Genomic DNA, 16,417 nt, shown 5'->3' on the forward strand with positions numbered 1-16,417 from the left:
TGGGATGTCTCGTATGTTACCGGTCGACTGTGTCCGTCAATCCAATGCACTCAAAGGAGCAATCGGATCCTCGAGGAATGTGGGATTCGTATGCGGTCTTATCAGGTAGATGTGAATGAAGAGGGACCCTGTGCTGTGGATCCCCCGATGTGGCGCCAACGTATACACCTAAGTTAGACCCGGATATCGGTTAAGGGTGACTGATGGGTCGGTGCGGATAACCGCCATACCGAGAGCGATTTGTTCCAGGATATAGGCGTCGATTTCGACCTCGCGCTATTCCACAGCCGAATCTGTTGTCCTGATTGGTACGTCAGGCACTAGTTTCTGACGTTGCTGTCCTATTCTTGGTATGCGATCAAGGTCACTATGTGGCTCCATTCGAAGCCGGCATTGTGCTGTCCATGGATAAACCCGCGGGAAGCGGAGTCAGTAAACCATGGGTCGACTTTAAAGATGTATCTAGAGCGTTGCGCTCCTGTCTCGGTTCTGGGACCTTGGACATGGCTTGGATCCATCAGATAGGGTGCACCCGATGAGAGATGAGCTACCATATATAATGTTGGGACATATATAATGATTACTTCTTAGAAAGAAGGAATTTCCTCTGCATTCTGGGGGAGATGATTGGGAAGGATACTACTGAGGTGGAGGACGTGCACATTAAGCTTATCGATAACGGAGGCCAGACTGCGCTAGGCCTAATCGGGTGCCCACGTAAACACCAAAACAGCCATCGGGCCTCACCGTGACTTCAGCTCAGCTCAGCTCAGCCAGCTCCTCTCTCTCCCTCCATCTCTGTGCGTGTGTGTGTCTTCCCTTCTCTCCTTTCGCACGGTGTAGTACTCTCTCAGCATCTACTGCTCCCGCCCCTCGTCCTTGTCTCATTTTCCCTTTTTATTCTTCCGATCTCTGTCCTTATCGATCTGATCTATCACATCCTTACCTCGCTCCCCTCTCATTGAAACACATTGGTAGCTGTCTATTATCACGCCCTTCTATACTTGGCTGTACCATCCCTACCATGTACAGTTTGGGAACTCCCTTGTATGGGTCCTAATATTATCCTCTCATTTGTTACTACTGGTTCGAACCACGGTGCGTCTTTTCCAGACCTTCGTACATGTCGTTTCACACATAATTATTGTGTACTAACACATATCCTGCAGATCACCAGTTAAAACAGTACACGCTGTTTCTACATCCCCCGGTCGGACTCAAAGGCAGGGCTTCATTGCGCCGGCACCCCAGCCGCAATGTCGCCCGCGGCACCTCAGCTGCCCACGCGGTTCCCGTGCTGGTGTCGTGCGATTTACTCGTGGGGAGGAGAAACAAAACGTGATCTCGGCTTTGTGGAGGGCGATCTTATTGAGTGTTTGAATGCAGGAGATGGGCAATGGTGGATGGGCCGTTTGCGCCGTGACAGGCGCATGGTCGGGCTTTTCCCATCCAATTTCGTGGAGGTTCTGGGTGAAGATTTCGTGCCTGTCCCTAGAGCGACGAGTCCCATGATTACTGCCGGACGCTCTCCTATCACGAATCCCACCTCCGCTCCGAAGAAGCAGAAGACAGTATTTAGAAAGCCCTTTCAGGCCCACAAGGAAGCTTTGGCCCCGGCGGAGCTGGCCCGGAGTGCGACGACGACGACAACACAAGCTTCAAGCTCGATTCCGCAAACACCACCTCGAAACGGCAGCCGTGCGCGGGCTGTCAAACCTCTGCGCACACCAACAACTGCGGTGAAAAAAGAGAGCCCTCTTTCCAGACCTCCCTCGCAACATAGACCTTCTCCCCGTGGAGTCTCACCCCGTGCGCCGCTGGTCGCCGATCTTCCACCACAAAGTCCCGCTCCAGCCAGAGAGAGTATATCCCGCTCCAGGCCCCCGTCCCGCGCCCCGTCCCCTCGCCTCCAAGATGATATGGATCTTCTGCCGCCGTCCGTGCCTGTCAGACAGACCCCACTAGCTCGACCTCCGTCAGTTCGCCCTCCGTCTCGCGAAATCTCCCCGTTGCAGCTTCAAGAGCGCGAAGAGTCGCCGCCGCCACCTCCCCCTCCGCATCGCATTGCAGTGAACCGGCGACCTTCCATGGACATGGGCGTCCCCGCGCATCTGGATATGAATGACCGCTACGTGGCCATGTCAAGGACTCCATCTCCAGCGGCTCATTCGGACGCCAATGGGAACACTCCATCACCTCTTCGCGACGCAATGGAAGATGTCATGACGTCCTTGGAAGACATGGGATTGTCGCGGGGGGCCCATTCACCATCGCCAGCCCCGGTATTTGATAATCCTTGGTCTCCTGAGGCTTTTGGTAGCCTTCGTGACGGCAGACCTGCGCGGCACGGTCACCGGCCCTTGACATCGCTCGGTTTCGAAGGTGAACAGGATTATCAATTCCGTGAGAATCACATACATCGAAACACCATGTACGGCAATGACCACTACCTTGACGGGCCGCCGCAATTAAACAACTACGTGCAGAGAATGGAAAGCCGGCTGCGTCAGATGCAGGAACAGAGTCGCAGAGGATCAGAAAACATACTGCCTCCGGAGGACGACGAAGAGCCTCCACCTCCGCCACCTAAGCATCTCGCTCACCACGGAAGGCATAACTCGATTCCTGCGCAGTATCCATACCTGAGGAGTCGAAGGTCGGGGCAGGACTTGAGAGAAGACGTTCTGAATCGAAGTCACACGAATAAATCCAGTACCACGACATCTTCGAGCGGTGTGCAAAGTATCAGCACGGCTATGACAGCCAGCACAGAACAAACGAGCCAGAGCTTGATGAGTGGCCCGTCGGCGGGCGCATTCAGTGCAACAAGTGCAGGCAGTTATGCCAGGCGAGGCCTGACGTCAAGTAACGAAAGACCAAACACGGCCATGGAAACCTTTCGCTCAAGAGGCTTCAGCGATGTTTCACGCGTGCCTCGGCCTGAGACACCTCTTACTGGTATATCGTACCACTCAAGTCACAATACCTCTCGGCAAGGCGCTTCTTCTGCTATACCGTGGTCTCATCCTGCTGCCGACTCCAGCGAATCTACCGCTGTTTTTGGCGGTCTATCCACTCCAAAGGCGAAGAAGCATGGGTTCTTCAAGAAGATCTTCGAATCAGCCAAGACTGGTGCAGCGAATGCCAGAAGCAGTATCGCTGTGGGACACAGTGGTGGATCCTATTCACCTACAAAAGGCAGGGCAATGTCTCCGATTAGACGTGACTCGGCTCGCGATGCAGGGTCTAGCGCGGTCGACTGGGTGCAGGTTCGGCGTGACGTGAATCGAGCGAGCTCGCCAAGCCGCAACGAACGTATCGAAAGAGCCGAGCGTTGCCAGATGATGGACCATCCTGTGATCTACGCGGTGGAGGAGCTTCACGAGACTGCCGAAGGTGATGAAAGTATTGACGGGCTGCCGATCAGCGAGCCCACCAACTTCAACACGGTAAACTTGAGCCTCGTCGATAAAAGTGCTCGGTTTGTCAACAGCCTTCCACCGATGACCAACCCGATGAGCCTTGCGCAGGGCTATGTGTGCCGACCTTACAAGAGCGACGTTCAGAGATTGCGAGCTATCTTCACTTGGGTCAGTGAAAAAATTGCCTGGGACGAGCCCGTGGAGGAGATGGGAATTGACTTGAAACGAATTCTGCAAACGAGACGAGGAAGTCCGCAGGAAGTCGCGTTCCTTGTCAAGGAAATGTGCGCGGCAGTCGGTCTTCATGCGGAAGTAGTGCAAGGGTTCCTCAAAACACCCGGTGAATTGTTTGAGCTGGACAGTCTTTCGCGGCCAAACCACTGGTGGAATACAGTCTTGGTGGATGGCGAATGGCGCGTTATCGATTGTGCATTGGCAAACCCAACCAACCCGCGAAGGAATCAGTTCGTCACCAGTGGCTCGTCAACAGCCGAAAGCTGGTATTTCCTGGCGCGTCCGCTTGAGATCTGCTATACCCATGTGCCATTGCATCCAGAGGAGCAACACATATGTCCACCTGTCTCTCCAGATGTGTTGCTAGCCCTTCCTACAGCGTGCCCACCTTACTTCAAGATGAACCTGCAGTTTCCTGACTATGATACCAGCCTGATCAGAATTGAGGGGCTGGAGCTTCTACAAATCCGCCTTCTCGTGCCGCCGGACGTGGAATGTGCGGCAGAAGTTGAGGCGCCCGCTTTCGCTCGGGATGCCGACGGTGACTTCTTTGAGAGTGGGGAGGTTGTTCGCAAGCGCGCCCTGGTGCAACCAGACTGGGTCGGTGGTCAGAAACGCTTCACTGTGAAAGCTGTTTTGCCTGGCGACGAAGGGCAAGGAACAGTCAAAATCTACGCTGGCAAGAAGGGCCTGATGCACTCAAGCAAAGACATTCCCCATCCGCTGGCACTTGCCCTTCCAATAATCCACACTGGCGAGAACCCTCCATATGAGTTTGTTCTACGCCACCCGACGCCTCATGCTCAACGGCATGATTTGTACATCATACAACCTCAATGCGCGAAGCTTGCGGTCAACAATACATTTGTGTTTGCGGTGCGGCAGCACCCTTCCTCGCTGCCTTCCCCGGCGACCGGCAGCGAGTCGGGTCCTACTGGGCGCGTCTCGCCCTCGATTTTTGCCCGACCTGCAAGTGCACTCAGTATGGTTTCCAGTTCCGCAGGCGGGTCTTCAGTCTCTGCAGTCTCAAACGAATTTTCGGCCTCTACTTCGGCTATATCATCCACCAGGTCATCGTCCGGGCGGGAAAAACCGGCCAAGCTGGCAATCCAGTCGCCGTCCGGCAAGATCCTCCGGCTCACTCGCAAGGCTGATCATATGATCAGCAATGATTCTTCGTCAGATCCCACCGCCGATGGCAGCGTGTGGGAGACGGTGATCAAGATCGGCGAGCGCGGGACCTGGAGGGGACTCGTGCTCGCCGACCGCGTTGCCCGGTGGTGTGTTTTCTGTGAATGGGAATGTTTCTAGATACGTCAAGTATTTCTGTGTCTTTGTATGGTGAATGATCCTTCCTTTCGTCCAATCTATGAGCCAAGTCATGGCGTGCGGACGATGTGACTATCAGGCGTATTTTCGCATTTCTCTCCAGCTGTTTGCTGTATTTCTGTTTACGCCATGGTTGCATTTGCATCGGCTACACTGGGTCGGGCATGGCATTCGTTCATCTGCTGCATCTGGTTTTATTTTCTTCTACCTTTCCATTCTTGTGATGGGACCCCTGATGTAAACGTACTTGCGTTTATGTGCTCGGAGTTAATGGGATAATGGTCATGGGGACCGGTGTTGGCATGTAAGAGTTTCTTTTTTTTTTTTTTTTTTTTTTTTTTGCTTTTACCATTCTGTATGTGCGTCCATCATGTTGTGTGAATTTGAGTTGAGCATGCTTGTCGCAGGCGCGGCAAGCCAAATCATAGATTTCCCTCTTTGCATGTGCAGATCTCTTAGATCTCAGAAATGGATAGACCTCGAGAAATCGATCATTATGTGAAATAAGACATTCAGCGGACAAAGTGGCCTACTGCCATCAATCACCCTGGCACGAATGCAAATTCCAGACTCATAGAATTCTCTCATTGACCTGTAACGGCACCTCGCACCAACGGAGCGACCTGTTTCCTGCTTTTGGTCACATCCTTCTGAAGCCAGATACGCCTCCATACAGGGGCATCGCGGTTGAAAGCAGACTTGATAGCCTGGGAATAATCCTCAGAGTCACCCTCGACCGAGTTCCATTCTTGCAACCCCAGCTGCGGGCCAGCCTGCGCAGTAAATGTCTCCAGCGCCTGAACTGGCGGTCCCTCGTCCAGAGCACAGGCAATCAGCTCGCGACAGAACCTGCCATCTTGCGCAGACGAGGTAAACGCCGTCATGACAACCACGATTTGTAGTTCACGGCGCTTTGCGAACTTGTGCAGGGCATCCAGGAACGCCTCCGGGCTGCCCGCTTTCCGTACAATCCACGGAATGGACTTGACCATCGAGCAAAAGCCGATCTGAACGGAACTAGAGTCCTGATGGGCCGTCTCGGTCCATTGCTTGTAGTCTCGGCCAAGGATCTCGTCTACGGTGAGTAGATCGAGGCTGTTTTGCTTTGCATGCAGGACCTGCTTGTAGAAGGCATCACGGTCCCAGGTTGAGCCGGGTGTGGATTTGCACCGGTCAATTTGGGAGACGAGGAACTGGACTGCGTCTGTATCGGCGTCGGTGACTTTGTCCTTGGCGGTAAGGTTGGTCGTGTCAATGAGAACAGGGGCTAGAGCGAGCTTGGCGAGTTGCATCGTCTCAGTTGAGGTGATGTTTCCTTCAGTGTCAGCCTGCCAGAGATCCAGCTCTCGCAGTGTCGAGACCACAAGCGAAGTACAGGAGCCCGCGGGCCGCACAAGCAGCGGCTGGCCGCGCGGGAGGGATTCGACGGGCGGGAGAAAGCCTTCGTCCACGTGGTGGTCGATGCAGCCCACCGTGCAGAAGTCGACCGAGGGCAAACCATCTATCGAACCCTTTCCCTGTTGCCCGTCGGGCGCTCGGTGGGGTAGTGCGTTCCAGTCCAGGAGTATGGCATCTGCGGTGATCCGACGGTCCTCATGATTAGCATGATATTGCTTGAGATGGGCTGCAAAATCTGCAACGGTGAGAATGTGTTCGTGGAGGATCCGTCCTGCGGTTTCGGGGGTCTCATTCCATACGTCCTCTCCCTCAACTGAGGGGGTTGTGGTAGCGAGGCAAAAAGCCTTTACGAACTCTGGACGGAGTCTGCGCAGTTCTGGGCCAGAGGGAACATTTGGTAGATTTATCAGGGGAATATGAGGTCGGCGACACTCAATTGGTATGCGATTATGGGCAAAATAAGAATAGACAATGACGGAGATGGCGGAGTCAAGATCGGCCGAAGGGTTTCCCACCACGTAGATGGGAGTCTCTGCCCGCGAGGAGGATGACAAGCCCCCGGAAATGAAACTCAGATGTTGCTGACGCGCCTGCTTTAAAAATCGTAACAGGCTCTGCAAGGAGGGCGAGGAACGAGTCATCGTGCTCGCAATTGCAGAGGGATTTGTGGAAGTCATTAAAGTCCAAAAAGGGAAGCTCGTGATAGTTGACATCATCGGCAAAACGACACCGCCCAGTCAGCAATCAACTGGTCTGCGTCCAAACGCTCAAAGATACCTTCCAGTACCAGATTCGGCATCAGTTCTGGACGAGTGTACATATTAATGATATTGTTATTTGCGTGGTAAGCTTCAATTGCTGCGTATATTCCCGCTCAGTCAACTAATCAACTAGGTAGATACCCCTTTGTGCACAAACAGCCCTAGTATATATCTCACTCAATTTCTACGTGTAGTCCAACTACCTATATTCTCTACGTCTACCCTTGTGATGGCAGTCCCTCTACCCGCAGCTTTTGCTCAGATTCCTCGGTATCCTCTGCTATACCCTCATCCATCCCCAATTCACCCCCTCACACTTCTATCCATATACCTCAACAACAATAGCAACAGCAACAACACAACCAAAACACCCTATATCTCCCTCTACGCCAAACGAGAAGATCACTCTTCTCCACTCGCCTGCGCAGGGAACAAATACCGCAAGCTCGAATACATCATCCCCGACATCCGGGCCTCTCACAGCGCTCCCAATGGACCCCCACCAACCCTCGTCACCGAGGGCGCCGTCCAGAGCAACCACACCGTGCAGGTTGCCGCGGTGGCGAACCGACTCGGCCTTGAGGCAGTCGTCGTCCTACACAAAGGCACAGGCGGCGGCCTAGCCGCCTCAACCGACAAAGCCTCGTTCCTGCGCACAGGAAACCCGCAAATTGTCCGTCTCCTCGGGGCGGAGGTGAGGATGCTTGAGTCGTCCACTGTCCCCGCGGATGGGGAGGAAGATCCAATCCCTCGGATTCTGGAGGAGTTACGCGCACAGGGTAAGGCGCCGTATTGGATCCCCTCCGGGGCGAGTCTGCATCCTCTCGGTGGGCTAGGGTATGCGCGCTGTGCGTTTGAGATTGCGATGCAGGAACAGACTCAAGATTTGAATGGGAGCGGACGCTTTGATTATATCTTCGTCGCTTGCGGTAGTGGGAGTACGGTGGGTGGTTTGATCGCCGGGCTGAAGCTGTTGGAGAAGCTGGAAGGCAGAGCCGGGTCGAGTAAACCGCCTCGGAAAGTCATCGGGATCTTGACTTCGCCTACCAAGCCTCGGGAGTACCATGAGGAACGGGTGCTCACGTTTGCGCGTCGCGCCGCTGCACTTATTGGTTTGGATGCCGAGAAAGACATTTCCACAGACGACGTCCGGCTTGATGATCGTTTCGCTGGCACCGCTTATGGTGTTCTAGACGCACAGACGAGCACGGCGCTGGACTTGATGGCAAAAAGGGAGGCAATAATGCTCGATCCCGTATACACGTCAAAGGTCGTACGGGGACTCTTGCACTGGGTACAGCAAGGGGACCTGGCAAAGGACTGGTTACTTCGTACGCGAGATTGGGAACGCCCCGACTCCTCCTTGAATTTGCTTTTCATCCACACTGGAGGACAGGGCGCATTAGGCGCCTATGTAGACATGGTTGAATCATAGAGGCGAGGGATTAGACAGTGAGATTAGAACTTTGATTCTATTGATAAGAGATACAGAATAAGGTATTTTGGCTAGTATTACATCGAACGCACCCAAAGGGAGCTATCGGCGCGAAGAAACAGAGAGGCTGAAGAATGTTAGAATCACAGAAACAACAGCGGTTTCACTCGTCATCCATCAGGGATCAACATCCGCGCCGTAAGAGTATATAGAACCGTGAAGACACTGAAAAGAAATAAACAACACAGATGAGAAAAGGACCCAACTCCCCGCCCTCCTCATACACCATACGCGCCACCATGCGCAAAAGCAGCAACTAGCGTACAGAGCACATGAAGCATTCAGAAGAGCATCATTAAATAGAAAGTCAACAAGCAGAAAAGTCATCAGCGGAAAAGAGAAAAAGAAAAAAAACCCTGCATATAAAAAACGCCGCAGCTAGTCGCCAGTTCAGATGTAAACGCCGCTAGAATGCCCTTCTAAAAAGTGAAAACAAGCCACATGCGGACTTCACATCCCCATATTGTCGGCGCAAATCCAGGTGTGGAAAAAGAGATAGGGATCCGTGGAACCGGAAAGGTTGCCGAATTGAGGAATATGATCGGAACAGTGCTTCAGTTCGTGAAAACATTTGGTAAGACCATATCAAGAACTCTCTGTCGTGTCTCCGGCGTCGGCTTGACCGTTCATGTCACCATCTACTCCAGAATCAGGAGAATCGTCGTCTTGCATGGCGTCAGAGTGGTCCCCGCCATTACTTGCATCGAGGGCCTCCAATGCTTCGTTAGCATGTGTGTTCTCCATAGGCTCTGGTTCAGGCTCAGGCTCCGCATCCTGGTTCGTCAAATCTGCGAAAACATCATCCAGATTGTGTCGAGGACTACTGTTAAAGGGGTCCTGATTGTCAACATCAACTACTGGAGGACCCTCGGTAGGATCTCGGTTAAACCGAGGAGAGCTGAACAGAGCGCTGTCGAGCCCATGATGCGGTGATGGAGATCGCGGAGGGAATGAAGGAGAGTGCGTTGAAACATGCGGCAGGAATGCAGACGGTCCAGGTGCAAATGCCGGAGTAGAGTCGCTAGCAGGAAGAGAGTAATTGGCAGAGAAAGGATATGGAGGATTTTGTGCATCGGTCATGGGAGTCAAGGCTGGGCCAGTGCGATTGGAGTCTTCACCGGGAGTATGAGGTGTAGGCTGTAGTATTGCAGGTCGAGGGGTCTGTGATTCGAGAGACTTTCGCTTCGCATGGTTCGGTTGCTTGGTACGTAGATGAGGAGGCAGATCTTCTGGGCGCTCGACGCCCAACTGCGCCATTATTTTTTGCTGCTTTGTCGGGCGTGGTTTGCGCGTCGACAGGGACTGCTCCAGTATTGGTGGCGGTTCTGGAGCAACAGGTGCCCATTTATGGATCTCTTGGCGGAAGAAATTCGTCTCATACGCCAACAACACCTCGGCCCCCTCGATCTTGCGCAGGTAGAAGATCAACGTAGGCACCTCTTCCGTCGTTGTACAAGCCGCATTGGTAAAGCTCTGTATAAAATCACGGAAGGTAGTTGCTTGGTTGATGATATTCTCCAAGACTTGTTCCTCGTCAGGCTGAAAAGGGAGGCCTGGGATTTCGGCATGCCAATCCTGGAGATCCTCGAGCTTGGGGCGAGCAGCATCTCGGGGAATCTTCTGACGCCAGTCACAGATGGGACAAGTATACTTGTCAAACTCCTTGACTTTGCCCCTTGCAATCTTCAAGCATTTACCGTGATACCTACAAATCCCCCGGTCAGCCAGCTTGCAGCTACAGGTAAGAAAGAAGTGTACACTCACCACTCATGGCAGACCTCACATTCAATCATCATCCCAGCCTCGGAATGCCTGCAAATGCAGAAGACATCCCGCTTTCGAGACTTCCCACCACCCCACATGCTGCTGCTGGTGGTTGTCGTGGTGTGGTTCTCCAAAAGTCCGTCGGGGGTGTTATCTCGCGATGAGGGTTCCACAGGTGGCCGACAGCGATCTTCCAAATCAAAGCAATAGGAATTCCTCTTTTCCACATACTCCATATGAGATTTCAAGATGTGTAATGGGGCGTTAGCTTTCCCGAATAGTTTTTTCCCCTTTCGCATCCAGTCTTCGTGACGCTTCTGCTCACGCTCCAGGTCAATTGCTCCCGTGGGCCGGCTATTCAATGCCTCCAGAGATTCCATCAGTTCACGGACTTCTTTATACTTCGGACGCTTTCTGAAATCTGGATTCTTGCTCCGCTCGTATAGACTCTGTATTTTCTTCTGCGCTTCACGCTGTTTGGTCAATATCGCGTCGACAGCCGAGAGCGTTTCGGGAGAGACAGGGAAGCGTAGCGCCTGCGCAGACAAGGCCTCCAGTTGTTGATAGTGAACCGATTCTACAGACATCAACTCCTTCGCTTTCGCTTCCCAAGTCTCACCGTGGCGGCACAACTCCTTGAAGTGACTGAGATGTTCGTTGGTTTCGGAGAGTCCCAATTGCTCGCCAGCCTGGACGAGTTCTTGACATTCCTTAAGAGTCATGTACTGATCACGCTTGCGACGCGCTTCATCATTCCACCTCATTTGTCGAAGAATATGCTCCAATCCTTCCACTTCCGGTATTTCCACATTAAAATTGCGAGCCGATTCCACCAACTCTTCCACTTCCTGGATCGACCGTATATGGGGGTTCATAAGGGCAACGTTAACGTCCTGGCGGAATTTCTCGATCTCGCGGGTTTTCTCTTCCAGAGCCGCCATCTGTGGACAGTCGAAGGAAAGTTTATCAGCCTCTGCAAGAAGGGCGTACATGTTTTCTATCCTGCGAACTTCACGATCACGTTCCTCCAGCTGCGCGGCCTTAGAAGAACTCTTGCGCCAAGCCTTCTCGTTTTTTCTCCGGTTTTGCTGCTTCCGGGTGATGTAGTTGGTTGCTTCTTCAACCCACTTATCGCAGCGCTGGACGAAGGCCGCGAGATCTTGGAGACCATGCAGGTGGTATGGGATTTTCTCACCTTCGCTTAGTAGGCTATGAAGGACCTTCAGTTGGGGTTTCGGCTCATCTTCCAGAACCTTGTCGAGCTTCTCCCCCCACGCTTCCGGGATCCTGGCACGCTCCTGGACCTTCTGCACGAGGGCTTTCAGTGTGTCGTCACTCATCCTGTAACGCAGTGTATGGTCTGAGCCTAACAGCCGTTGAGAGGGCGAGTCTCCGCAGCAATCAAAAGTCTCCGCATGCAGCAGGCACACTGTCTTGCCGGACTTGTGACAACGAAACTGCGTCAGGTATGTATACGCCTTGCAATACTGACACTGGTAGTCATCTTCCGGAAGATCTTCTTCCTCAATCACAAACTTCAGTTGGCATTCGCCAGAAGCCGAGTCCGATGACCCAAGTGCGCAGTTGTGCGGTGCTATTTCACGATGTCGATGGACGAATGCTGCTCTCTCTGCAACCTCTCGGTGACATGTCCGTTGAAGAGCTGGAGCGAGCCATTTAGCCGTCGTAATCGAAGTATCCCGAGCGGCTGCCGTGAGCAGCAGTTCATCGTGTGAGAAGCACGGGTGGCGGCGGAAAGCCTGGAGTCTCTCAACCCCCATTGCGCCCCAAGGCTCCCAATCCGCAGGCGCGAAGTTCACGGCTTCATTGAAGTTGAATCCGTGATTGAAACCAGCATGGTATGCCTGAGGGAAGGTAATGACAAATTGTCCAGCCCGTTGATCAAGAGCATATACGTTTACACCAGCCTTTTTCAGCTGGTCGGGTGGCATCAGAGTGACAAGTTGGAAAAGTAGATCAGGCTGACTCTCGAAAAGCTCTGGAACCGCTTGGCGCATGGCCTCTTCGAATGCTTCTGCGTCGGACCCTGGAATACCATACCAAGTCTTCGTTGCGCCGAAATGCTGATAATTAGCCGAGTAGGCATAGTGATCCTCGTTGTGCCAACAAAATGTCGAAAAACACATGCCCACGTAAACCCAAGGAACCGTCATACCCGAGATGTCCGACTTTATGTGACGGAAAAGTGAATCGCCGTGGAAAGGAAGGACATTCAAGTTCCAGGGGTCTGTTGAATAGGGATCAAGTGGATTGCGTTCAATTGTAGGAAAGCCACTGCCGTGTGTGGTCGAATGGATGTCGGCGCCATACTCAACCTCGACGGTTTCAGTCAAGCTCTCGACCAGTCTCCAAAATTCGCGTTCCACGTCGTCCTCAGACTCTCGCCGGTGAGTATTCAACACCGGGTCAAAAGGCATTTTGGAGGCGAAATAATTCTTCTTGAAGCTGTTTGCTTTCTCCTGGAATTGCTTGAGCGAGTAGACTCCGCCTTCTTCAAACCCGAACTCGCCTGTGCCGACCAGGCACTTGGGGCAGTGCCAGTCATACTCGGGGATAGTCGTCAAAGGAGGATCGAGACAGTTCCTGTGGTAACCCTGGTCGCAACTGTCGCACACAAGTATCGAGGGTCGATCCTCGGACTTGCCACAAACTTCGCATTTCTAAGAACAGTCAATAATGCTACATATTCAATGATCCACGATTTTATGCTTACATCGCCGATCTTCCGACTGTCGCTTTTGCGTGCGCGAGGCGGCGCAGGACGGAGGAGGCTCATGTGCGAACCCGCGACAGTGGGTGGTGGTGCATCTAGCCGAAAGTCAGACGAACCGAACCACGAGACACGTTGATTAAAAAAAAAAGCTTACCCTTTCGAAGGCGCTTGCTTCTTCGCCCACTTGCGTCTGTTTCTCCACCTTCAGTCTGGGAGCCACTTTCATGGCTGATGGCGCGTTTCATGGGATGGCTTCCATTGGGAACAGGTGTCGAACTTTGAGGGTGTTCAGCAACGCTTTGCGGCGTAAGCGAGCCAGTCTCGGCCTCTTTCTTGACAACTGGGCCGCTATTCACGGCGACGAAGGATGGAGACCGATTGACAGCAGTAAAACCGCCGCCACCGGCATTGACAGGAGTGAAGCCGGACGTAACAGGCCGAGGAGCAGCGGATTCCACTGGAGGGGTGGGCTTATCAGGAGTGGCTTCAATTTCCTTTGGAGTACCACGGGGACCACCAGCGGCCGGAATACTTGAAGGAGCTTGGGGCGTAGTGGATGGTGTGATGTGGTCATACAAGACGGGCTTCTTAGCCATCGGCGACTGGTTCGGAGACGGTGTGTACGGACCACCATTTTCTAGCTCCAATTGCTGCTGCACTCCCGGTTTGACCACACGGAGGTATTCCTCGTAAGGCTGAAGCCATCTCTGATACGAATTCTTGAGTGAGGTCGAAAGGGAGGACATGATCTTGCCGCTGTACCCAAGATCACGCCCGATCTCTGCCCATTTCTTCATTTTACAGACTTGGTCGAACCCGCCACGTATTTCGACGGCCTTCTTGAGTTTATACAGGTCCAAGGGACGCTTATCCACGCTAGGGAATCGGTTCAGGTTGGTGCCATGTTGTTTGTGAAACTTGGCCAACTGGTCGAGATAATTCAAGTTTGCACGTGTTCCTGAGTCCGGGTCAGAACTAGGCTGCGGAGTTGCACCGGCAGCGAAAGTGGCTGAACGCGGGGGCATACCTCCTTCAACCGAGTTGAGCTCCTGCCGACGTGTCTTAAAGTGGAATCGCTGAAAAACGGTGAATGTTAGCATCGGATCTCCCCGATGGCGATCCCGCGGCCTCAAAAGAATTATGGAAGGGAACAGGGTGTGTAGAAGCGAGCACAGGGATGAGAAGACAACTCGCATACCTCTGTGTCAATCGCAAACGGCGGCTGCCAATTCTCCGGTGGAATGACTCTGCAGATTCCATATTTCTTGCCCTCGGGCGCTATCTTGCGTATGTATTCCAAGGGATCCTTGAATTCTTCCTCTGTCGGACGGAACGTCGGAGCTTCCTGCAACCCATGGGGGCGGATTCGTTTGCTGGGCTCTCGAGGAGCATTGGGTTGTCCTCGTCGTTCGACCGTAGATAAGTCGAGGGGTGCCGACCTTCGAGCGCTCAAGGGTACATTGTGAGAATGCGACGGGTGGGTGCTAGAGGATCGAGTAGGCTGACGGTTCGCTGGAGGCTGTACGCCTGTCGAAATCGCGCCCGTAGAGGCCGGAGCCACCATCTCTAGGTAACGACAGCTAGCCGGGGGACAAAAAGTAATGTTGCGCGTGATTTATCGCGGACGGAAGGGAGAGGGAGTCCGATGCGAAAAGCGCATTGAGGACTAAATCAGACGAAAGGAAGAGTCGAACACAAACGATAATTGTCCCCGTGGTTATTGTATAATAATTGAGTGTCCTCTAAATAGGAAGACGGGTAGCAAATAGGAGACAAATGGTGATGATCGAGACGGAGAAATAATAGTACTCGACACTAGTAGAGCGAGCGAAGGAAGAGAGAAAGAGAGAGAGAGAGAGAAGTAAAGGCGAGGCCGAGATGGTCCCGGGAGGGTTTAGTGTGGAGAATCTCGGAAGAGGGAGCAAGCAGGTCAGGACAGCGGAGCACGGTGGTGGGAAGCAGTCCTGTCTCGAGCCCAATCAATCAAACAATCAATCAAGAATAAGGTGAAGTTAGTGACGAAGGGTAGAGTGCCATTAAAACACGTCTCAATACTATCTAGTAAGCGATAGATAGTAGTGAGCTGGTCAGGCAGATGTAGGTAGTGTATGTCTATATCTATCCACCTCCTGCTTACTACGAGGTATATACTAGTACTAGAGAGGTACAACTCGTAGGAGAGAGTAGGACGACTAAGGAGGAGGAAAAAGTGAAGTACGGATTCCGGATGCTCAAAGGGAAAGACGAAAAACGATAATAATGAGACAAGGGACGATTACTACGAGGACAAAGCAGCAAAAAGGCAAAAAACTTGGAGATCGAGATGGACGACGCCCCGAAGCGGAAAGGGAGATCATGGCTTTTGCGCAGCCTCATGGCCTGAGTGAGAACCTGATAGTAAGGCTGGTAGCGAACCCTTCCAAGGACACGAAACGAAAAGCGTACCTAGAGGTATGAGTAATAATTACAGCTGAGAAACAATTGGAATACTGATCATTACATTACTGTATCATACCTACAATATATGCCGCAAACGGATGATAAAGGTGGTACTCGGCCCAGGTTCTGAGGTACCAACTTAAATAAATGACTGGCAAGACCCGCAATACGTTGACTAATGGGGACTAATAATCATCGGGTAGAGGGTTATCAGCTCATCAGGTGCTCTTCGCATGAAGAATACTCTGTAGATTAAGCCACTTCCTGCATTTAATTTCGTGGTCTATATTAGCCACATGCACACCTGCCCACATCAGCCCAGGTCAATGGAGGACACTTGGTACCTACAGAACATACCTTACATACCTAAGGTATGCACCGAAGGTACATACACCGTACCAATTGTGCCTAATTTACCATGTAGACCGGTAAGGTAAGGTAATTAACTTCCATACATACCTCTGTCGAGGTACATGGCTTGGGCCTCTGTCGGCCTTTGCAAATAAGAGACACATCGTCCCTGTTCCCTAACTTGTTAGCTATGCGGACTTCGATCGCTTATTGCGACCTCTGGTGGCACGAGGCTGTACTATGAGTATTCTACTCCATACAAAACTCGAAGCCTTGGTGACCTAAGCTGCCTGAGGTCCATTGGTTTGTGGTTGTATCCTTACAAAAGGTATTTCCCTGCGTTACAAGATATTCAATGAGCGCTAAAGCTCCATGACATGCCAACCATGGACCGCATGCGACCCCACAATCATCATTATTCTTCAGAAAAAAAGACTTCATGATAATATCATAGACTTGGCCCAGGGCTGCAATCTCTTGCTTCTGTGGA

General features: G+C 52.4%; 4 protein-coding genes across 4 annotated transcripts; 2 read left to right on the top strand and 2 right to left on the bottom strand.

The window, feature by feature from the left end:
• Positions 1-1,256: 1,256 nt before the first annotated feature.
• On the top strand, positions 1,257-4,967 carry Asppvi_004191 (putative SH3 domain protein (Cyk3); the record flags this gene model as incomplete). Its single annotated transcript, XM_043300146.1, has 1 exon — positions 1,257-4,967. One exon carries the CDS (start codon positions 1,257-1,259, stop codon positions 4,965-4,967), a length of 3,711 nt encoding a protein of 1,236 aa, XP_043156081.1.
• A 602-nt stretch (positions 4,968-5,569) lies between these two features.
• Asppvi_004192 (putative exopolyphosphatase) lies at positions 5,570-7,024 on the bottom strand (the record flags this gene model as incomplete). The annotated part of the gene is made up of 1 exon (XM_043300147.1): positions 5,570-7,024. The coding sequence occupies one exon, from the start codon at positions 7,022-7,024 to the stop codon at positions 5,570-5,572; it is 1,455 nt and encodes a 484-aa protein (XP_043156082.1).
• Positions 7,025-7,373: 349 nt separating this feature from the next.
• Asppvi_004193 (1-aminocyclopropane-1-carboxylate deaminase/D-cysteine desulfhydrase) lies at positions 7,374-8,579 on the top strand (the record flags this gene model as incomplete). Its single annotated transcript, XM_043300148.1, has 1 exon — positions 7,374-8,579. The coding sequence occupies one exon, from the start codon at positions 7,374-7,376 to the stop codon at positions 8,577-8,579; it is 1,206 nt and encodes a 401-aa protein (XP_043156083.1).
• A 645-nt stretch (positions 8,580-9,224) lies between these two features.
• Asppvi_004194 (putative PHD transcription factor (Rum1)) lies at positions 9,225-14,701 on the bottom strand (the record flags this gene model as incomplete). Its single annotated transcript, XM_043300149.1, has 5 exons — positions 9,225-10,344; positions 10,404-13,084; positions 13,138-13,232; positions 13,292-14,213; positions 14,336-14,701. 5 exons carry the CDS (start codon positions 14,699-14,701, stop codon positions 9,225-9,227), a joined length of 5,184 nt encoding a protein of 1,727 aa, XP_043156084.1.
• Positions 14,702-16,417: the final 1,716 nt, after the last annotated feature.

This window comes from Aspergillus pseudoviridinutans (genome assembly GCF_018340605.1).
Source record: "Aspergillus pseudoviridinutans IFM 55266 DNA, scaffold_3, whole genome shotgun sequence".
NCBI classification, from domain to species: Eukaryota; Fungi; Ascomycota; class Eurotiomycetes; order Eurotiales; family Aspergillaceae; genus Aspergillus; species Aspergillus pseudoviridinutans.